Source organism: Urocitellus parryii, chromosome 1 (genome assembly GCF_045843805.1).
Source record: "Urocitellus parryii isolate mUroPar1 chromosome 1, mUroPar1.hap1, whole genome shotgun sequence".
NCBI lineage: Eukaryota > Metazoa > Chordata > Mammalia > Rodentia > Sciuridae > Urocitellus > Urocitellus parryii.
Window position 1 is genome coordinate 147,428,462 of NC_135531.1, and position 22,950 is coordinate 147,451,411.

The 22,950-nt window shown below is 44.4% G+C and overlaps 1 protein-coding gene and 2 non-coding genes across 3 annotated transcripts in view; 1 reads left to right on the plus strand and 2 right to left on the minus strand.

Moving 5' to 3' along the window:
• Positions 1-14,732, minus strand: part of Ccnjl (cyclin J like) — a 52,744-nt gene extending 38,012 nt beyond the window's left edge. Inside the window, exon 1 of the mRNA XM_026395384.2 lies at positions 14,667-14,732. Within this exon, the coding sequence (XP_026251169.1) occupies positions 14,667-14,732 (66 nt within the window). The remainder of the gene's footprint in view (positions 1-14,666) is intronic.
• Positions 3,587-3,662, minus strand: Trnaa-agc (transfer RNA alanine (anticodon AGC)). The gene has a single exon. It is a non-coding gene; the product is annotated as a tRNA-Ala (tRNA).
• On the plus strand, positions 7,878-7,951 carry Trnai-gau (transfer RNA isoleucine (anticodon GAU)). Its single transcript has one exon. It is a non-coding gene; the product is annotated as a tRNA-Ile (tRNA).
• Positions 14,733-22,950: the final 8,218 nt, after the last annotated feature.

Consider the following 22,950-nt stretch of genomic DNA (forward strand, 5'->3'; position numbering starts at 1 on the left):
AGCGTATCCTTTGAGATTACTAGAAGCTAACAGTTTCCTTCTGGGATTCTTCAAGAACAATGTTCACTGTGAAAAAGGCTGACCATGCTCAGTTCCGGAGTTACTTTGTTCCAGCGAGGAAGCAACTTGAAATCTTTCCTGTCTCATCTATCTAACTGGTCCTCTTGACCTCTGTGTCTAAAACCTCTCAAATCTCTGTTCTTCCTGTGCTGGCTTGGATGCCATCACCTTGGATGGCTACAACACCTCAATAGCCAGGGTCCACTTCCAGTGAGCCAGCACCCCCTTCTTACATCTGTCCCATAGCTCTGTACCTGCTCTCAGGACTGAAACATCTAGGGAGCTCAACATCCCCAAAGCCAATGCTCTTGATCCATCTCCCTGATGCCCATCTTCACCTCACCAAACCAGCAAACCAGGCCTCATGGGGCTCACGCACTGGCATCTGACTATCACATGCTGCCCTGAGCCTGGTAGAAGAACTTCCTCCACACCTTTCTCTCCTTTACTCATCCTTTAAACCTGTATTAAACAGCATGTCCTCTTTAACAGCTTTTCAAGACTTCCCAGGCAAGGGGAGAGTGGTCATCAGTGTGAGCTTTAGGGCCAGGCTGCCTACTAGCTGGGTGGTCTTGGGGAAGTTATTTAACCCTCTAAACTTTGCATGTCTCACCTGTGAAATGGGAACAATTATAAGACCTTCTAGAGGGGGTTGCCTGGAGGCTGAGCTAGTGGAAGGGAACAGAATGCAAGCCCTTAGCACAAAGTGAGATCCCATTAAAGGTGGACTATCATTACTAGCCATTATGGCCACAATGTGTGGCTGTAAGTGGCTTTATATGACCATGTCCTCAGTTATGCCAAGGACCCTGAGGGCAGAGTTTGGGCCATGGTTCCTCCTGGCAGAGCCTCCCATGAGGCCACAGGTAATACACTGGACTCATTCAGTGACTGTGAATGACGAGGCTATGTTATGTTTGGATCAGGAATGCTGCACAAAGATTCTTGTGCTGAAGGCTTAGTCCCCAGTGTGGAAGTGTTCAGAGATGGCTTTGAGGGAGTGATTGGATCACAAGGATGTTAACCATGTAAGTGGTTTAATCCATTGAGAGTTCACAGATCCATGGGCTATCAGGAGGTGGGCCTAGTTGGAGGAAGTAGGTCACTGGGGTATGCAAGTGGAAGGATATATATTATCTTTGGCCCCTTTTCTCTCTCCCTCCCTCTCTCTCTTTCTCTCTGCATCTCTGCTGCCCTGAGCAGCTTTGCTCTGCCACACCCTTCCACCATGATGTGCTGCCCCACCTCAGACCCAGGAATCAACGAAACCAGCCAACTATGGACTGAAACCTCAGACAGTGTGAGCCAAAGTAAATCTTTCCTCTTTTAAGTGGATTTTCTCAGATATTTTATCACAGCAACAAAAAGTGGATGAATACAGGTTACCTCCTGGACAGTGTGTGCCAATCAAACCAAGGAGAGGACCAAGGAAATAAGACAGAACATTGCCTTCCCCAGACTCAGGCTGACAGAGCCTACCAGGACCCATGCTCGGCTTCTCCATTTCTGACCACAATGTCAATCTCCCCTCCCGAAGTGTACCTGACACCAGGCACGGGTCCTCAGCTTTTACCTTGGTTTTCTTTCTTTCTTTTTTTTTTTTTTTTTTTTAGCTTTTTTTTCCCCCCAGGGCTGAGGACCGAACCCAGGGCCTTGTGCATGCTAGGCAAGCGCTCTGCCACTGAGCTAAATCCCCAACCCTGCTTCTTAGCTTTTGTCTGGAAAAAAAAAACAAAAAACTTCCAGAAACAACTTCATAGTCAATCTTAAAAATAACCATGAGAACAAACTCTGAAGCATTAAGGGCTAATGGGGTATCATTTCTGCAACAGGGTTCAGAAAAGAAATGTGTACATGTAGGAAAAGACAAAGATAAAACAAATACGTTAAAGTGTTCACAAAATCGGGTTCTATGCTTGCAACTGTTCTCTAAGCTTGAAATCGAGTCAAAACTGAAAGTTAACAGCAAAGGAGACTAAAGAGAGATTTTTGACTCCAAGTCAACAGCTCTGTATCACTAACCCCCACCTTCTCACCTAGCTGGGCCACTGCCCCATGTCAGCTGTCTGAGGGGAAGTCCACATTACACCATCACTAACTTCAGGGCCCATTGCAATTCCTCTGCAGCCTGTGTGTTTTGGCTAAGGTGAGGCTGGGGGTAGCAGATCACAAGATTTTGAGGCCTCCAGTCTCCCATTTGACAGGGGGACTGGGGCCACGTGCCTAAGCTCTGGGAGGCTGTTTCTCTACCAATGTGATGGAGTTACTGGCAGCTGCGCCACCTGCCCCACCAGACTGCTGCGACAGGGAAGTCCAGGAAGGCAATCTGTGGGCTGCAACGTACAGTCAGATAAGGCGTCTGTGATGTGCACACACTGAGGGGCCCTTGTGCAACAGTGAACCTGGCTTAGAACTGCTGGGGGAGGGGGGGAGCGCCTGCCCTCATGGCCCGTGGTCTAGGGAGGGAGCCAAACGGACATCAGGCAATCACAGGCAATCACGTAAGTGTGTGAGTACAAGTTCTGCTAAGAGTTGAAGGAATCATGTGGGTGGTCTGGGAAGATATAACAAGGGGCCCAGCCTTGAACTTGTTGGGGAGTCAGGGACACCTTCACTGAGGAAGTCTAAAGCCAGAGAAGAAGTAGGTTAAAGCACGTTATAATCCCACAAGAGTGGGAAGTACATAAACCAAACTGTTCACAGAGAATACAAATGAGAGCATGAGGAAGGAACAGGTAAGAATATGGCAGACACATGTACTGGCTTCCCAGAGAACCAACGGCCTGAAAAAAAAAATTTAAAGGATGTCAGAGGAAGGAGACATTAGAGAATAATATACTAAACTGAATTAAAAAAAAAAAAAAAACCACCATGCACAGACTTATCTGGATTATAATGTAAACAAATCCCTATAAAAACCTTTTTAAAAATAAAAGATTGGGTGTCACTATATTGCTCAGGCTGGCCTTGAACTCCTGGGTTCAAGTGATCTTCCTGCCTCAGCCTCCGAAGTAGACGTGCCACCACATCTGGTTGATTATAAGAGCCATTTCTGACACAATGGGAAAACTGACATGGACTGAACAATGGAAGATATTGATAAACTATTGGTAATTTTGTTAGGTGTCATAATGGCATAGTTATGTTTTTTTTTTTTTTTAAAGGCCTTAACTGCAGCTGACCTTTGTGAATAAAATGACATGTTGTCCAAAAAACAGACCAAATGGGTAATAAGGCACAGGGGGAATCACCTCTCTCTACTTTTATAACATTTTAAGATTTCTATAAAAATTAAGGGGAAAAAAACAGTAGTTAATATCAGAGTCAAAGGTTCTCTGAATTATTTGGATTTTTTTTAAAGAGAGAGAGAGAGAATTTTTAATATTTATTTTTTAGTTTTCGGTGGACACAACATCTTTATTTTATTTTTATGTGGTGCTGAGGATCGAACCCAGCGCCATGCACATGCCGCTACCGCTTGAGCCACATCCCCAGCCCTATTTGGATTTTTTTTTAAATTTATTTTTTATTGGTGCTGGGGATTGAACCCAGGGCCTTGTGCATGCTAGGCAAGCACTCTACCAACTGAGCTATCCCCAATACTATTTATTTGGAATTTTTTTTTTTTACAACATTCAGAAACATCAATGATCACACAAGACAGGCTGTCTGTCCGGCCATACCTAGTGACTCCACCATAATTTTAGTGTATGGATGAGCCACGGTGTAAGCGACTCCCTTCTAATGGGCTCTGCAGTTCTTTCCAACTCTGCTTTGCAGTTGAATCCATCCAATTCCTAATGCTTTGTCTTGTATTATATCCTTCCCTCCCTCCTTGTCTCCCCACAACCCACCCACTCAAGTCCCCCAATGAGCACTTCTAGACTAAGTATCTGGCATCACTGTGTGGTGCTTCCTGTCACAAGAATGCCCAGGTTCTGGCACCATTTTCTCCAGTGACATGCAAGGGACTAGTGCCTCAGGACAATTCAAATTCTGCCTCCCAAAGACTTAGTTACCAAGTGACTGCCACTTGGGGCTGGGGAGAGCAACACACACTGCAATGGCTGGGATGAAGAGGGGAAGGATGAATTTTCTGGGCAGGTTCCCTCAACAGTCCTCATCCAGCCCCTGATAAGGGTCTCAGGCCATTTTCCTGCTGCAGGCAGAGGTCCATGGATACCAGAGATGATCCAGAGAATACCCTTCCCATTATCTAGTGTTTTCCCCATTCTGGATTCCTGGTCATTTTAAACAAAACCAATGAAACATGATTTTTAACCAATCCAAATGGCAGTAATTTTTTTTAAAAGGATTATGTTCAGGGTTAGCAAAGTTATTGGGAAGAAGTCATTCTATCACATCAGTGCAAGTGCAAAACAGTGCAACCTCTCAGGCTGATTAACTGATGACATGCAAGGTTCTTAAAATCATACTCTGTGACCAGCAACTTCAAATTAGAAATTCATTACCATAAGCATACTTACAGATATACAGACAAGGACCACCACCATAGGACTATGTAAAATCCAATGGTAAATCCAATGGTTCACCAGACACAATCCAAAAAGCATTCACTGGGGGGATGGATGAACAAACTGTGTTACATACATGCAATGATTTATTACTTGGCCTTAAAAAAAAAATAGACTACTGATAGAAACAATGTCCGTGAATCTCATAAGCATTACATTAAGTGTAAAAAAAAAAAAAAAGTAAAGTAAAAAAAAAAAAAAAAAAGGAAGTCAGAAAGGAGTCCATATAAGTTTCATTTATATGAAACTCTGGCAAAAACTAATCTAATCTACAAAAACAAAAGTAGGTGGAGGACTGTTTGGAGCTGGGCGTGGGATGGAATGACTGGCCGAGGAGGGGAACAGGGAGCTTTTTTAGGTTGATGTCTTCCATCTTCCATTGTGACCTGAGTGGGCAAGTTTGCCAAAACTCACTGTATACCTAAGATCTGTATGTCATACCATATATAAATTATTCTTTGGTATTTAAAAAAAATAAGCAGCTCCACCTAAATATCTAATAAGGAGATGAGTTGATCAAACCGTGGTGTAGCCATGAAATAGAACATTATAGTGAGACTGGAGAGGAGTAACTAATAACCTAGAAAATCGTGTCTTACACCCAGTTCATGAAAAAAGCGAAGTTAGAGAACTATAATACACTTGATGGCATATTTGTAAAATAAAATGCATCTATATGAATAGAAGTGACCAAAAGAAAACATTCTATTCATTCATTCAATAAGAACCTGCTGAGTTTCTTTTTTTTTTAATATACCTTTCCTACTTTATTTATTTTTTAAAGAGAGAGTGAGAGAGAGAGAATTTTAATATTTATTTTTCAGTTCTCGGCGGACACAACATCTTTGTTTGTATGTGGTGCTGAGGATCGAACCCGGGCCGCACGCATGCCAGGCGAGCGCGCTACCGCTTGAGCCACATCCCCAGCCCAACCTGCTGAGTTTCTACTACATACCATTACTGTTATAACCCCAGCAGAAGACAAAGCATCCCTTTCTGCTCATTGAGCTTCGGTTCCACGGTTTTACAAAAATATTTAGATGATTATGCAAACACTAAAATAATAAAATGGTAAAGGAAAGTATGCAAATCATACTACTAAGCGTATCAAAACACAGACAATTTATGCTTGCTCAAGCTTGCACACAACGACTCATAAATGACTATGAGATGTTAAGATCCTTTTCCTTTGGGGAAGAGAAACTGGGGGATAGGATGAAAGGAAATCTTTTCTCTATCCTTTTATACAGCATTTCCTTTGAATCATGTTCATGTATTCTCTATTCCTAATAAACACAAGTGATTATTTCTAAGTTTTTTGCTAGGATCCGATAATCAGGAATTGGGTGGAGAAGAATGATGTGGAAAGATGCATAGGCAAAATGAACAGAAAATTTCCAAAGTCCCTTTCCAGTTTTACTTTTTAAAAAATCTAAAAATTCCTTGTGATGACATGCATACAAAAGAGCAGAATGTATATCGAGTGTTATCAGAGGTCATTTTCAAGTGGTAGATTGGGAGGGGAACCTGACTTTCTTCCTATTGCTTATATTTATTTTTGCAGTTTCTGAAACAAATACTTTGTGTGCTTGTGTGTGTGTGCGTGTACGTGTGTGTAATAACCCAGAGTCACCTCCCGCTGCCAGGTGCACCAGAGAATCATTGGCTGCACTCCCTTTACCCAAGGGGATAAGTGATTTAGGAAGACAAAGAACAAGTCAAGGACAGGGGCATGGGGCCAGCTCCCAGCCCTCAACGTCCTCCCCTTACATAGAGAGCACAGGCTTCCCCTGTCAACCAGGGTGCCCAGCCAAGTCCTTCCCCATCCCACACCCTGGAGGCCCGGAGGTTGACAGAGTGCACATAGATCCATATTCTCCCTGGAACACCTGGGAGGCAGGTGTTACAGATTAAAAAAAGCCTTTGAAGATAAGTCTGCTTCTTCCACAGACAAGGTGCACTGAGATCAAGCTTCAAATGGGTGTTGTGCACACACACACACACAAACACACACACACACACACACACACTGTGCACTTTGGTATTCTAAGACCGAAGGATTCAGTGACAATGCCGAGTCCTGATTTGATTGTGCCACTAGCTTCCTGTAAGATGCAGGTGAGGGCCAGGTACCGGGGCCATGCCTGTAATCCCAGTGACTTGGGAGGCTGAGGCAGGAGGATCACAAATTCTATGCCAGCCTCAGCAACTTAGACCCTGTCTTAAAATAAAAATAAAAAGAGCTGGGATGTAGCTGAGTCATAAAGCACCCCTGGGCTCAATTCCCAGGACCATAAAAATAAAGGAAAAAAAGAAAAACAAAAAAACAAGACATACGTGAGGCATTGCAGCCAGGGAGTCTCAAAGCTGGACACCTTCTTGAAATACATATTGTCGAGCTCTCCAACCCCATCTTCAGTTTTTGGTCCTTCTCCCATCTTCCACCCTGTCTGTACACACCTCTGGGGATCACTCAAATCACCTTGGCAATGTGAACTGAAGGAAAACTCCTTCTTGTACTATGAAGCTTGGTGCCCTCACCTCCAGGAAGGACCATGAGGGTCCATCACTTAAGATATCAAGTCACTTGCGTCACCAGGAAGCACCCTGTCAGTACAGTAGATAAGGTCTTGTCAAGGCTCACATTTGGGTTTGAAAGGCCTGAACTGCATGTTCCTAGATGTAAGCTGGGCAGACGCAGCCCAACAACAGGGTCTGAAATACCTTCCTATTGGCAGATCTGGGCGAGTTTTGTGATAGGGGGAAGAACTCCTGCCTGGGGCTGCAGAAGCTCAAAGCTGGGTAAAGACATGGAAAAACCACCACTTTCTATAAGGAGACAGATGTGTAGCTTATGGTGTAAAAATGTAAGGAATTTAGGCAAAAGAGTGAGAAAAAAATATATATATATATAGAAAGAAAGAAACAAAAGAACATGCAAACTTCAGGGGTTGCTAGAAAACAACACAGTTGTAACTCAGGAGCCAAGGATGGATCTAGGATGAGGTTCTACCATTAGTTGCTGGTAGAGTTCAGGTGAGACAGAAGCCCTGACGCATTTCTTCCCCTGATAAATTAGAGGAGCCCCTTTGCCACTCCAAGGCCAGACAACAGCAGAGGCCAAAGCACTTCAAGGTGAGAAGCACCATATATAGGTGTGGACACCCACCAGGACCAAACAGGGAGGTCCTGACCTGACAGGGTCTGGCCTGGTCCTTCTCAGGGCCTAGAATGAGGCCAGCACCCACAGAGGCTAACTTTTCAGGGTGGTTTAAGGAGTGTGGCCGGTTAGCTCAGTTGGTTAGAGCTTGGTGCTGATAACGCCAAGGTCGCGGGTTCGTTCCCCGTACGGGCCACCAAATGCCGCAGTCTGACTGGGCACAATTCAGGAGCCACTTGTCAAAAGAAACAAACTTTATTTTTAAAACTACAAACGCCAAACAAAACAGCTCCTCAGGAAAAACCCTCAGAGCCCAACTGCCACCACCGGCTTCCACAAGCCTCCCCCACACACCAACCACCACCTCCCACAATCCTCCTGCTCTTGAGGCCGATTGGCTAGGTCGCGTGGGCGGAGCCAAAGAAGTCCCCCAATGAGCAGTTCCGTAGTCTGAAGGGCAGGGAAACAGCCCAATGAACATGACTGCAGAGGAGCCAATCAGCTAGATGTTGCTGGGGCCACTGTGAGCCAATCATCAGCTGGCAGCTTGAAGGGCAGGGAAACAGCCCAATGAACATCACCGCAGAGGAGCCAATCAGCTAGATGTTGCTGGGGCCACTGTGAGCCAATCATCAGCCGGCAGCTGGAAGTTTGCTGGCAGCTGGAAGTTTGCTGGGGCCCCTTTGGCTGTGGCTCTCAACAAGCATATTTCTTAGAGACCATTGCAAACAAACTAAAGCACCAGACCCTAGAGTCCTGATTGACAGTTTAAATATTTCCCTGCCTTGTAAAAAAAAAAAAAATTTACCCCAAAACAATTTACATTCAAGCTCTGATACAATCAGGTGTTTGCTCTTAAGACAGTGACATTTAGCTGAGCCTTGGAGTTCTGTCTCTGTAAAATAGGGGTAATCCCAGCACCAGGGCCAAGATGAGGAGTAGATGAGATAATCCATGGCAAAATTTGTGTTGTTGGTGTTTTGGAAGATCTTTTTCTAAATTCGATCTCAAATCAATGTCCTTTATCATTCCACTGAATCAAGAAACCCTGGTCTCCTACTGATAAGGTCCTGTAAGTGTGCAGGGAGGCAGCTTCAGGAAGTGGGAGAGATGCTCCAGATGGCTGGCTGCTCTGCAGAGCTCAGCCAGGGGCAGGTACCATGTTGACTTCCACCCCAGAAGATGGTGGGCCCTGGGGGAGTGGGAGGAGGAGGAGGCTTCTGGCCAGGCTCCAGAGCCCAGAGATGAAGCTACCCTTAGGCCACATCAAGCCAGGCTTATCAACATGGCCTTCGGGTAGATATTTTTTCCTCCAAGTATCCCCCTCCATTTCCCTAAATTCAAAACATCTTAAACCACAAATGTTGAGGGCCCGCAAACATTTTCTTCACTTACTATTACTAACTCTTTTCTCCCAGTTGGAGAATGAAGGCTATATGTAAAACAAGTGTAAAGATGACGAGAAAGTTTTATGTTTGTGGCTCATCTGGAGATAAAACTCAGGAAGAAAAATGGAATCTTTGGATAGAGCTCTGGGCAGGATTATCTCGATTCTTCTTTTCTGGGCTCAACCTGTAGTCATTTTCCCAGATCCTTAAGCTTTGGTCCAGGCCTGAAAACCTGCCCTGAGGTAATTGTCTCCGCCCAGCATTACCCGAGAGGAGAACAGGCAGGTGTCTGGGGAGCTGGGAGGCATCCTCCTTTGTGTCCTGTGTCTGATAGCCCAGCTAACTGTGGACTTCCTTGGCTGTTTTAGTCAGCTTTGTCACTGCTGTGACCAAAAAACTTGATAAGAGCCATTAGAGGAGGAAAAGTTTATTTGAGGGCTCATGGTTTCAGAGGTCACAGTTCATGGAAGGCTGGTTCCATTTCTTAGGATGGAGTGAGGCAGAACATCATGGAGGAAGAGTGTTGTGGAGAGAAGTGGCTCAAGACATCAAGCTAGGAAGCACAATGACACTCCACGGATACAAAATATATACCCCAAAGGCAAGACTCCAATGACCATCTCCTCCAGCCATACTCTACCTACCTTCAGTTACCACCCAGTTAATCCCACCAGGGGATTAACTCACTGATTAGGTTAAGTTTCTCCTCACCCAATCATTTCACCTCTGAATGTTCTTACATTGTCTCACATGTGAGCTTTTGGGGACATCTAATAACTAAACTACAACACTGGATAAGCTAGGAGATACCCCATGACAGAAGCCAAGGACCCAACATAGGATCCCTGGGAAGAACTTCTGCACAGCCATTCAACATGCCCCAGTAGAGTCTATCCTGGACCTGTTTCCAACCTATGGGCTCCTTACTGTCTGTGACTGCAAGGTCCCTCTGTCTGGGGACCCCGAAGTACAAGGCACGTTCATGCCCACAGGAGCTCAGGGTCTAATGGGCAGGACATGTTTACTACATAGGTGACAAAGATCATGAGAGAGGTAAACACAGGTTGTTGGGACAAGGACACATGGCAGAAGGGAGAGAGGCTGGGCAGGAAAAGTGGCCTTCAGGCTGAGTGCCATCCCGTCGTGCTCTAATTCCACCATGGGTACTCCAAACTTGCCCAAACCTGCTAATTCTTGGGAGTCAAAATTCCGTATTAATTTTAAACTTTGGTAGATGTATCTTTCTGCCCAAAAAGAAAATAAAAAGTGACTATGGGTTTGCTCGTCTGGTACTAGTACTTTACCACTGAGCAGCCTATCCGGTCCTCCTTATTTTTTATTTTGAGATGGGGCCTCACTGAATTGCTGAAGCTGGCTTCAAAGTTATAATCCTCCTACCTCAGATCTCCAAGTCACTGAGATTATAGGCGTGCGCCCTTGTCTTTGATGCCAGGTGGCTGTGATGTGCTGGCTCCTCCCTCAAGTTCAGTGAATAGGGCCAAAGGGCACTCAGGTAGCAGCAGCAGGTAAGAAACCTGGCTCTCCTGTGCACCGGCACCCCACACCCAGCAGAAAGCTCAGAGGGGGGAGGCGGGGTCTAGGTGGCTTCCACAGGAGCAAGAGGGCCAGGAAGGATGATCAAAGGAGGAATTTAAGGGCTTAGCATGGGAGAAAGGTAGTCTGAGAGCCAGAAGCAGGAGAGATTCCTCCAGAGCCCCCAGGGCAGGAGGGGGGCTCCACTGCCCCATTCACAGGACAGGATGCCTTACCCAGGCAGGAGGTCTTCCAATACAGGGTCCTGCTCCTGGGCACCAGGCCCTTGCCAGACACATGGCTTTTGGTAACTGCTCTCTTTGGGGACCTCAACCCTGTCACTGGTCCAATGATCCAAAGAAATAACAAAGCCTTTCTTACAAGGATTGCCTGTCACCCAGTGGACCCTGTGCAGGGTGGCTACAAACCCCCAAGACTTATCCCGAGTCCACACTATATGAAGGGGCCATGGTGTCCCACGCAGGGGTGATACATGGAAAGGCAGAGCACCTGTAAGGTTCCTACAGCAAGTCCTACAAGGTCCCTTAATCCTTACATTCCTATGAAACACTTTTCTGCAGTTTTCTCATGAAGACAGTAAACACTGATGTATTCATCCTGCTCATCACTTCATACAAAGTAGGAAGGCTCCGTGGTAAGCACCAAGTCCCCAGCCCTGAACAAGACAGGCCTGTTCTCATGGAGCAGAAACTCTAGTGTGGGAGGAAAGATGGCAAACAAATAGGAAATGATTTCAGATACTGGTAACTGTTATAAGGAAAATAAAACAGTGATACGGAGGGGAAATACCACACTGGGTGAGGGGAGACAACCACACTATAGACACATAAGAAGCCTCAAAGAACAGCCAATGCAAAGGCACGAACAAGTTGGACCTGTTCAAGGAACAGAATTGAGGTCAGTGTGCCTCCAGAGGAATGAAGGGAGCTGGGGGTGTAGAGGGGCAGAGCATTCTCCTAGCATGTGCAAGGGTCTAAGTTCTATCACCAGCACAAGTAAGGAAAGGAGGGAGGGAGGGAGGAAAGAGGGACATGAAGGATGGGAAGGGAGCAGGAGAGAATGTAGTAGAGTACGCAAGGACCAGAGATTATATCCAGGGAATTTTTTTTTTTTTTGTACCAGGGATTGAACTTGGGGGCACTCAACCATTGAGCCACATCCCCAGCTCTATTTTATATTTTTTTTAGAGACAGGGTCTCACTGAGTTGCTTAGCATCTTTCCTTTGCTGAGGCTGGCTTTGAACTCACGATCCTTCTGCCTCAGCCTTCTGAGCTGCTGGGATTACAGGCTTTTGGTAACTGCTCTCTTTGGGGACCTCAACGTGCTCCACCATGCCTGGCTTCAAGATCTTTAAGCAAGGAAGTGACACAATCTAAATCATGGCTATTGTGGGAAAATGGACCTCAGCAGTCAGGAAGTTCAGCATGCAGCTCAGGGTTTCACTGCTATTACTACCTTGCACCCAACACCTAACCTTGTTTCTGTGGTGTTTCCTTTCCCACACTGTAGTCTGATGCTCGACTGGACTCAGATCTGATGAAACGGGCCTCCCGCTCTTTCCAGAGTCTCAGGGTTGTCTCACGTGGGATAACTTCTAGTGGTTCTATGGTGACAACACATGGCATACGTGTCCATGTACTTTGGATTCATCCAGCAATGTTCAACAAAGAATGAGTGTCTAGTGTGAGCCAGGTGAAGTTGTTCTACAGTGTTAAAAATGCATTATCAGAGAAGACGTTTAATAAAAAAAAACTACCCCGAGTGGGAAAAACAAGGGGCCAGCCCTCATTCCTCAAGGAAGGCAAGGCACATTCCGCTGCAAACTCTCCATTAAGCCAAATGTTCTTAAAAAACATCTTTTTGAAGAGGGAGAGGAAATAAAGAAAAAAAAAATTAGCAGCATTTGGAGGACGGGGGACACGCTAGCCAAAGACACTTGGGATTTGCCCTAATAAGATCAGCTTCAGGTAGTGGGTGGCCCTGGACACCAATCCCTGAGTGAATTTTCTATTTCTAACCTCTCAACCTGGGACAAACCTGACTTCACTTAGAGGTGAGCAGCCAAGAGGGAACTATAGGAGGGACTATGGCCTCGGTAAAGCACAATTCATGGGTGAATCACCTCCTTTGCGTGGCTTATATTCATATGTTTATATATAAAGGGCTGGGCTTGTCAGGGAACTGAACCAGTTGAGTTTATACTGCTCTCAGTAATCCCTCCCTCTAGGTCAAAGTCATTCTTCATAAGCTATGAGCAGAAAGGACAAGCACGGGAGCCTTTGATAAACAAGGAGGCTCAGTTTCCAAGGCAGCCCTCACTCACAGCATCCAGCCACCACCTCCAGGAAAGGGCAAGACCCCAGCGCCTGGTCTACCACCCTTACCACCCCTGCTAATGGAACCAGCAAGACCTGGACTTCTCCAGAAGCCCAGTATGTCACACTGGCCATTCTGCTCCAGGAAGATCAAGGGAAACGGGGAAAACTATAGTGTGGACAAGAACACCAGGCAGAGGTTCAGCAGAGCTCCCATGTAGCTGGAAGACAGCCACTCCTGAGGGAGCAAAACCCCCAGGAGCTGGCAGCAGGCCCCACAGACACCTGGTAGGGAAGGGCTGAATGCAGGAGCTGTGTGTGGAGGGACTGGGGTGCCCCAGAGAGGACCTCTCCCTCTCCGCACTGGGTTGAGTAGCGCGCCCCCTTTGCTTAGTGTCTACCTAGAACCTCAGAATGTGACCTTACTTGGAAATAGGGTCTTTTCAGACGTAATTAAATTAAAACGAGGTCATACTGGATTAGGGCGGGTGTGTCGCTAAGAAGAGAAAATACACAGAGATAGACTGCAGTGACGGAGGCCATAAATGCCAATGATTGCCAGCAGCCACCAAAATTTAAGAGAGAAGGTAATCCTTCTCTGGGTCTTTCAAGAGAGGGTGTGACCCTGCCAACACCTTGATCTAGAATTTTTAACTTCCAGAGCTTCAAGAGAATAAATTTCTGTTGCTTCAAGTGCTCTATTCAGGTGGCCCCAGGGGGAAACTCACCTACTCCCCTGCTTCACACCTGTTCCCCAAATCACCTTTCCCAGTTTCAGCTCAGGCCAGGGCCTCCAGTCCACCTGGCCCTCCAGCCTCCCACGCCCACCAGCACTCCTCTCCAGGGGAGGAGAGTGCAGGGGTCACATTTCAGCTGCCACCTTCTGCAACAGGAGGGGAGCCAGGCAGGGAGGTTTTGTTTTCTCCTTTTCTCCCTCAGCCTTCCAGTTTTGTAGCCTCTGTCATGTAGATTGGAGTTTCTTAAATTTCAGTAGTTCTGTTCCTTCCTACACACACACATCACATATGGCCATAAATACGCATTATCACGAAATACCATTGACCTAATATTTCTTTACATAAACTTACTCATTTTACTTAAATGAATTTACTGTGCCTAAGCGCTCTACTACTGAGCTACCCCCCAGCCTAATAATTTTAAAAGGAACTGCTATATCATGACCACAATAAATAGAAAATCAGCATCATTTATCCTATGTAGAACCTCTCTCTCTCTCCCTCCATATATACGTATACACACACGCACACAACACATATGAATGCCTATAAATTTCATATTAAAATTAATTAAAATATGTTTAAAGATCTATTCCTATACAATTTAAACCAACAAGGGGTGGCAATCCTATGAGACATACTGCCTTTGCGGTAAGGTGACTGTCTCCGTTTAATCGTCCTGGCTGGGAGCTCTAGGCTCCTAATCAGCAAAAACTAGTTCAAGTTCTCTAATATTGCTCTAGTCCTCACTCCCGACCCCTACACACCCCAGCACTCCAGAGAAAGGCACCCAGAGTTCTGAGTTCCCACGCGGGGCGACCTGAGGACACCGACGGGAGGCGGGAGGAGGAATGGAGAAAGAGGGCCGACTTTAAATACCCAGTCCCGCGAGTGACAAGGGCGGGGAGGGACTGACCTTCTCGCGCAGAGTGCAGTGGACGTCCGAGGCGACGCGCCCTTCCCACCACGGCTCATCCATCATCGCGACTGCAGCGCTGCGGTCCGCGGCTATCGGGATCTTGGGGCGTACCCTGCCAGGACACGGGCAACTACAGTGGCCGAAGCCTATAGACGGCTCCGACCCCCGCCCTTCACCCCGGTACCCTTATCCTCCCTCGCCCCTGGTCAGGGGCCCAGACGGGCGCCCCTCCTGCCTCTCTCAGCGAAGCTGGCGGTCACCTTCTGTCCTGGAAAGCCTACGGGTGCCGCCTCCTCTCTGCCCGCTGGACCCGGGGCGATCTGGAGCTGTGCAACAACTTGCAGAATTTTTATCTTCCCTTTTGCAAAAGTTGCAGAGAAAGTTACCGAGTCCGCTAGCTCGCCCGAGGCTGGAGCTCCGGCGGCCGCCAACGGCTCGCCGTCCCCAACTCCTCCCCCGCCGCCCAGCCTTTGTCCTGCTCCCACATCCTGCCCTCGAGCCGGGGCGAAACTCACGCATCCCTCTCCGGGCGTGGGGGGCCGCAGGCGCCGGGCCCCTCCCAGGGTCAAGAGGACTGTGCCCTCCGGTGCCTGCACGCGGCTGGACCTCGTCCCGGGTCCTCGGCGCTCTCAGCTGCGGGGTCCGCAGCCCGGGTCCCGGGCCGCCGCCGCGCCCCTGCGTGCGCTTGGGTCCCGCCGCGGCTCGCAGCTCGCGACCGCCGGGGGCCTCCCTCCCTCGCTGGGGGAATTGGGGGCCGGGCTTCGCGCATGCGCTGCCAGCGCCCCGCTCCCCGCGGGGCTGGGGGCTGGGAATTGGAGTCTTTCTTTCCCCACCGCTGGCTGGGCTTCCTGCCCGCCCTCCTCCCTCGCCTTGGTAGAAAGCTTCCTCTCACCTTCGCGGACACTTGTGGTGGGCTCCTGGGCACCCCGTAGGCTTGCACCGCGAGCGTGGGGACGCGGCGCCACCTGCGCGCACCACGCGTGAAACGCGCGGGCAGGCTGTCCCCAGAAAGTTCTGCCTTCCGCGTGCATTGCTCTAGCCAACCTGCGATAAGTTCCACCTGTTTTGTTTATTTTTTTCTTTCTTTTTTATTTTTAAACCCGCCCTGGGATGGGGAGGTGGCTTTCCAAACGACAGAAACTTCCCACAAAAGCTCTGGAAAAGCCACTCCTCGTTATCCATGAGTTCCCCACTGGTATTTATTGTGCTTGTGCAAAGTATGGATCCGTGCCGTACATTGTAGAAAAACTAGTCTCCTTGAAAGGTTACGTGGATGGAAAGCATTGTTTACAATTAAGTAGTTTTCAGAAAGGCGCTTTCTTTAATCAGCCCATCTAGTAGCACAGCAAAGGACTGTCCTGATTTTTGTGAGATCTTTGGAGATCACAAACTTCAGATCAAATCCACCTATTAACTGGGTGATTTTTTGACAAGTTCCTCTCAAGAGTCTGGGGTCATGTAAAATGGGAATATAAATTGCACTAAACGAGATAATGCACGTAAGAGAATAATCACTATGCCTGGTATAAAGTGAACACGGAAGAGTCTTTAGTTTCTGTCTGATTGTCTATAAGCAAAAACCCACGAAAAAAAAGATTAAGTCAACTTTGATAAATTTCAATTGAACCTTTAAAAGCACGTTTAATTAATTAATTAATTAATTAATTATACTTTTTTACTTTTTATTTATTTATTTTAAAATATTTTTTTAGTTTTAGATGGACACAATACCTTTATTTTATTTATTTATTTTTGTGTGGTGCTGAGGGTCGAACCCAGAGCAAACGCTCTGCCACGGAGCCACAATCCCAACCCCTTATGGTGCTTGGGATTAAACCCAGGATATCTCCTGCTAGGCAAGCATTCTGCCCCTGAGCTACATCCCTAACCCTTTTTACTTTGAGATAGCAATTCACCTTAAATTGTTAAAACTGGTCTTGATCTTGCAATCTTCCTGCCTCAGGCTCCGAAGTAGCTGGGATTACAGGTGGGTGCCACTAGGTGCCTGGTATGAACAGCAGTCTTATGTGTGGTCCTGGGTTCAATCCAGGGCCTCCTGCATGTTAGATAAGTACTATATCTCTGAGCTGTGTTCCCAGCCCCTTGAAAAGCATTGTTTTTTTTTTTCTTTTTCTATTTTTTAATGAGTGCATTATAATTGTTTGTAATAATGATATTTGTTTATGTAAAAAAAATTTAACATAAAACAATTATGAGCCCTTGTGAAAGAAAATTCCTAGAATAAGCCAATAAAAAAAGTGTAGGCCTTTAATGAAGAAATCGCAAAGGTTGAAAGATAATAAGGAATACTAGAAGGTATAGAAAGAGGTAAAAACACAAACTTTACCAAAATCCTAATGGTTCAGAATGGGTAAGAGGGAATGTAACAATTTTTCTAACATACTAATGGAAGGATATCAGTGAGAAAAGCTAAGAAATTAATGTTTTAAATGAGAAGATACTTATATTTTTACAAAATCTTTTTTAAAAAATTTTTTAGGTGTAGTCGGGCACAATACCTTTATTTTATTTATTTATTTTTATGTGGTGCCGAGGATCGAACCCAGCACTTCACTGCTAGGCAAGCACTCAACTGCTGAGCCACAACCCCAGCCCCCACAATCTTAAATCATATTGAAAACTACAACCAATGTTGTCACAAGAATGAATACATTAAGCATCAGGGGAATAACTGAAAATCTATAAATATTCAGTATATCTAAAAATCCACTGTGATAATTATGGAATTTCATTTTTGTTGGGAAAGGGATAAATGGATAAATTCTTTATTTAATAAATTAGGTAAAATTGCAGAAATTAATGGAAGGTATAAAAGTAAGGATTTATTTAAATTGTCAGCAAAATGTAAGAATTGCAAACAAACAAAAATCACCAGAAAAATTAGAAGAAAATATAGGTGAATTATTCAGAGGGGAAGGTCTAGATACTAAGACATAGGAAGAAACCAAGAGTAAGGATGAGTAGATAAATTTGAAGAAATATGCAAGACTTAGATACATCAGATATCATTACCAACAAGGCAAGTGACAAATAGGAGAAATTTTTAACACATGTGACAAAAGGTTGATCTTAGTATATAGATCTCTTATAAATCAATATGTAAAACACTAACCATGCTACATGCAGAAATGAAGGAAGACCTTGAACAGACATGCCATCAAAGAAATCCACAAGAAATTCACACAGGTAAACGTTTTTTATTTTTTTTATTTCTGCCTTATGGAAAATTGAATCTAGGGCTTCATACATGCTAGGCAAGTCCCTTACCACTGAGGTACACCCACAACCCTTTTTATTTTATTTTATTTTGAGAAAGGATCTTACAAAATTGCCCCAGCTGATCTCTAACTTTCAATCCCCCTGCCTGTGTCCCAAGTAGCCAGGATTATAGGTATGGACCACTGTGCATGAGTAAATATCATTTTTAAGTGCCCATACTCACTAGCAAGCACAGTAAAAATTTATAAAACAGTGGATACATTTTTGGCAAAGAATTTTGAAAGCATAATACACAAAATTGGCAAATATACAGTTTGTTGGATATATAAATTAATGCTATCTGTCTGAACAACAACATGAATCAAAAAGTTTTAAGAGTGTATCATTTGACCCAACTATTCCAGTCCTGAAAATTTATTCTTAAAAAAAAAAGCAGATGAGCACAAAGATTTATTTAGAAGAGGTTTCATCAAAATGCTTTTTTTTTTTTTTTAATAGCAAACTGTTAGAACAGGACCTGGCTAACAACAATCCACATCTTAAAAAAATTTTTTTAAAGGAATGTATAATGAATTAGGAAAATGTTCACGATACGTTAAATAAATAGAAGTCTACAGTATAATTCCAATTGTACTACATTCATACATGTTCATTCATATTCAACTGTGTAATCAGAGCAGTAGAATAATGGGAAATTTTAATATACTTTTTTCTAGTATATCTTCAATTTTCTAAATTTTCTACGAGAAACATGTATTACTTCCATAACCACATAAAAAGACTGAATGCTATTTTATTTTTTTTATTTGTTCTTTTTAGTTGTACATGACTGCAGAGTGTATTTTGACATATCATACGTACATGGAGTGTAAATTCCCATTCTTGTGGTTTTACGTGATGAATTATGTTGGTCGTGTGTTTATACGTGAACGCAGGAACGTTACATCCAACTAATTCCACTATCTTTCCCAGTGAATGCTATTTTAAAATCACAACATAGATTTTACTAGAGAGGCCTTCCATTGAACAACTTGTGGTGGTTGTATTTTTGTTTTGCTTCCCCCCCAACCCCCCATCCCCCACCACCACACACACACACACACACACACACACACACACACACACACATAGCAGTTCTTATTAGGTAGTTTGTGGTCCCCTTTTCCTAAAGCTCAGCTATCAGTTATCAGGAGTGCTGATAACAGAGGGAAGCAGATACTTGGGGCTTTTCTCCAGAGGCTATTTTAAGAGGATTCTAAACATTCTCCTTCCGTGCTCTTGTATTCCACATTCTCAGGAGCCCCTCATTTCCCAGTTTTATCTCCCAAGAGTAAAAATACATTGCACCAATAAACTGATGGCTTTGGTGGTGAGTCACTGTCCAAAGATGCCCTAGCAGAGAGAGGCTTCCTGTGCTGGACAGCAGGGAGCTGGAGTAGCCTCTTTCATCCGCTCCATCCCTAGCCAAGCCAAGAAGAAATATTCTGTCATCCACTCACTCATTCAAAAACTAAACTTTAAGTACTTGCTATGGATCCGTTACCCTGGCTCCACCCTCACCCCCTGAACCTCATGGACAGGGAAGCACACACTTAAAACAAATGTATTCTACCTGTCTTCAGATTTCTTATGTTTAAATTGGGGGAGGGGAGAATTCTCTGCTTGTTTCAACTTTCCTTAAAGACAAATTGATCAAATATTTCCACCGTAGTATTATTTTATTGACTGCAAATTTGGTGATAGACTTGACTCTCTTGTTTTTTATATGATACAAACTCACAGATACAGTAAAATGCACATGCTGTCACCCTGGTCCCAGACCTCAAACTTCTTCCCAAGGACAACCATCACTTATGTTTCCTTAAAAAGTGACCTATGCATTTACCAACATAGACCCTCATGCCTTTTTTCCTTTTACATCAATGGTAGCATAACATGAATGTTTTTATGGACCCCCTTTTTCCCCACTCGGTTGTTTGTGGCAGTGCCCATGGAGCTGCATGGTATCCCATAGTCCCAAAGGATGGATCTATAGTGATGTATGTAACTAGTCTTCTTTTGCTGGACATTGAGGCTGTTTCCAGAACCACACTGCAGTGGATATTCTGGGCAAATGGGTCGAAGATATAAATTCTTTCAACACAACTTTCCAGGGGACACTGAGGCATATACTTTGAGTAGTGTTTCCTCTGGGTCTTAATGGTTTGCACTTGCTATTTAAGACCAAACGCCTGAAGTCTGGCTTGGAAGACATCTGCCTTGTTATCACTTTGGTCTTTAATCAAAACTCAAGCTCACCCCTTTAAACTGTTCCTAGCTGTTTCCTCTACATAATCAAAAGAACATTTGCCAAATCCTTTGTGATGCTTGCCTAGAAATTCTTGAGATATCATTCTGCAGATTAGGCCTGACAATCAGGCAGGAAATACCAAAAAAAAAAAAAAAAAAAGCAACAATTTGCAAACAGAACTAAAAAATTAGGACATTTATGAATATGTCCCATATTACCTTTTTAAATAATAATAGAAAAGGATATAATGTGACAAAAATACAAGAGGAATAAGTGAAAAATCTCCCTGTGCCCAGCGTCAGCTTCATGCCTCTCCGTGTGACCCATGCCATTGTATACCATCTGTGCTCAGTTCAATGCTCCACCACTGAAATTCTGAAGAATTCATCTTTGAACCTGTGTTCCATAAATGAAGCTTGTTAGGACAGTGGAGTGTGTAGGAGAGCAGAGCAAATAAGTGCAATAGGTGTCTGCTGTTCCTTGCAGTCTCGTTTGCCTTTCATATCCTGTGCCTCATGAGCACAGAATTCCCATGGATCTACGAAGCATTGTGTGGGTTGAGATTCCAAGGGATTACAAGGCAGGTGGGTTAGGTTTACAAGCTGCAGGGGAGGGTAGGCAGTGATAGCCTTGGGGGGCTAAGGGTTCCATTTGAACCAGAATTTGCTTTGTGCCCAGAAGGAAAGTGCTGCTTGTTTCCTAGGGTTGCTGTAACAAAGTGCACAAGCAAAATTGCTTAAGGACACGGACATGCATTCTCTTGGTTCTGGATGCCAGAAATTTGAAGTCAGGCCTGGCTATGCTCCCTTGAAGACTCTAGGGAAGGACCTTCTTTGCTTCTTCCTAGTTTCTGGTAGTGGTCAGGAGTCCTTGTTCCTTGGCTTTTGGCTGCATGACTCCAAACTGTCTGCATCTTCACCTGACCTTCTTCCCTCCTGCCTTCACCTATTCTTACAAGGACACCAGTCACATTGGACTAAGGGCCCACCCTACTCCAGGATGGCCTCATTGTAACTAATGACATCTGCAACAACCCTATTCCCCACCCCACCCCCCGCAAAAGGTCACAATCTAGGGTATTAAGAGTTAGGGTTATCTTTTGGGGTACACAATTCTGCCCTGTAATAAAAGGCAATATCATTCTAAGTAACATGGATTATCAAGAAACCCTGTTATATGCTTTCATATGACTGTTAACTTCCTGCCTTAGGCATCCAGGTACCATGACAGAGAAGGGAAAGAATATTGGGTTAATCACTAGTTCCTCTTCCTTCAGCTCTTCTTTACTCTTTAGTAAGCCAAAGGTAGAGAATATTGATTAGATGTGCATGTATGTATCAAGAGGGGCAATAAAAATAATCAAGTTAGTTTTGTGCAGCATTTCTACTGTTTGTGGTTAGAACTAAATATGTATGTGTGTGTCAGTTGCAAAATAGGTGTGCAATTTCAGTGATTCAGCATGAGTTAGTTTTTTTCATTTAAAACTGGCATTTTACAACATAAAGATGAATTATTAACACCAATGTTATTATACAACAAAAGTATCAATACTAATTTTAATACTAATATTTCAAATTTTCCTTTACTGAGAACATTAAATAGCATATTATTAAAAAAAAAAAAAAACCTGGGCTGGATATATATAGTTCAGTTGGTATAGCTCTTGCCTGGCATGTGTGAGGCCCTGGGTTCCACCCCTAGTACCACCAAAAAAAAAAAAAAAAAAAAATCAAGAAAGATGGGAGGGAGGGAAAAAACTGTTTATCTGAATACCTTTCATAACACTTTTTCCTACTTTTTGAACAAAGGTTCCAGTATCTTTATTTTGCAATGGGTTCCACAAATTGTGTAGTCAATACTGTTCTCATCCTGTTCCTGTGAACTCCATCCCAGAAGAAATCCATTTATGTTTCCCTCCAGAGATGTTCTATGCCATTTTACTCTTTTTTTTTAAAGTATGATCAACAGATTTTTTTTTTTTTTAGATTTTTTAACCTTTATTTCTCTATTTATTTTTATGTGGTGCTGAGGATCAACCCAGTGCCTCACACATGCTTAGGCAAGTGCTCTACCACTGAGCCACAACTCCAGCTCCATTTTTACTCTTAACTGGCACTTACCTAGTTTCCTCTTTGGGGCCAAAATTTCCCCTTTTCTAGTTTTTCAAAAACTTATTCTTCAATTTTATGATAATTTTCAATATTTTTGTCAATAAATATGATAAAAATCTGTTTGCGAATAAAATCTGTTTGCCATGCACAGTGCCACAGGCCCAGATGAGAGTAGGTGTCCCTCGTCCCCAAGGAGTTAGCCATCCCCTTTCCTCTAGTTCTCTCATGTCCATCTGTATCCGCCCTCACACAGGCCTGGCTCCTGGAAGACGAGGACAGCGTTTGTCATATTTGTATCCCTGGTGCCTAGCACAGAGCCTGAAGTAAAGGAGGCGTTGATATGGGTTTACTGAATTAATAACAGTGGACATGTGGATGGCAGAGCCAGTAGGGGTTGGGGGGGTGCTAAAGGAACCCTCTGGCCCAAACTTTGGACTGATAAGGAGTTGTCCCCATTTTCAAATGGGATCCAGAAAGTTGCAAGACCTCAGACAATCTGCTTAGGGCCTTGTTCATATTAGTAAAATGAAGGAACCACTCTTTCCTTAAAGGGTTGTTCTGACTTTGAGTGGAAGCATACACTATTCTCTAACATCATTTTGTCATTCATAATAATAATAGAACACGCTAGTATCTTCCT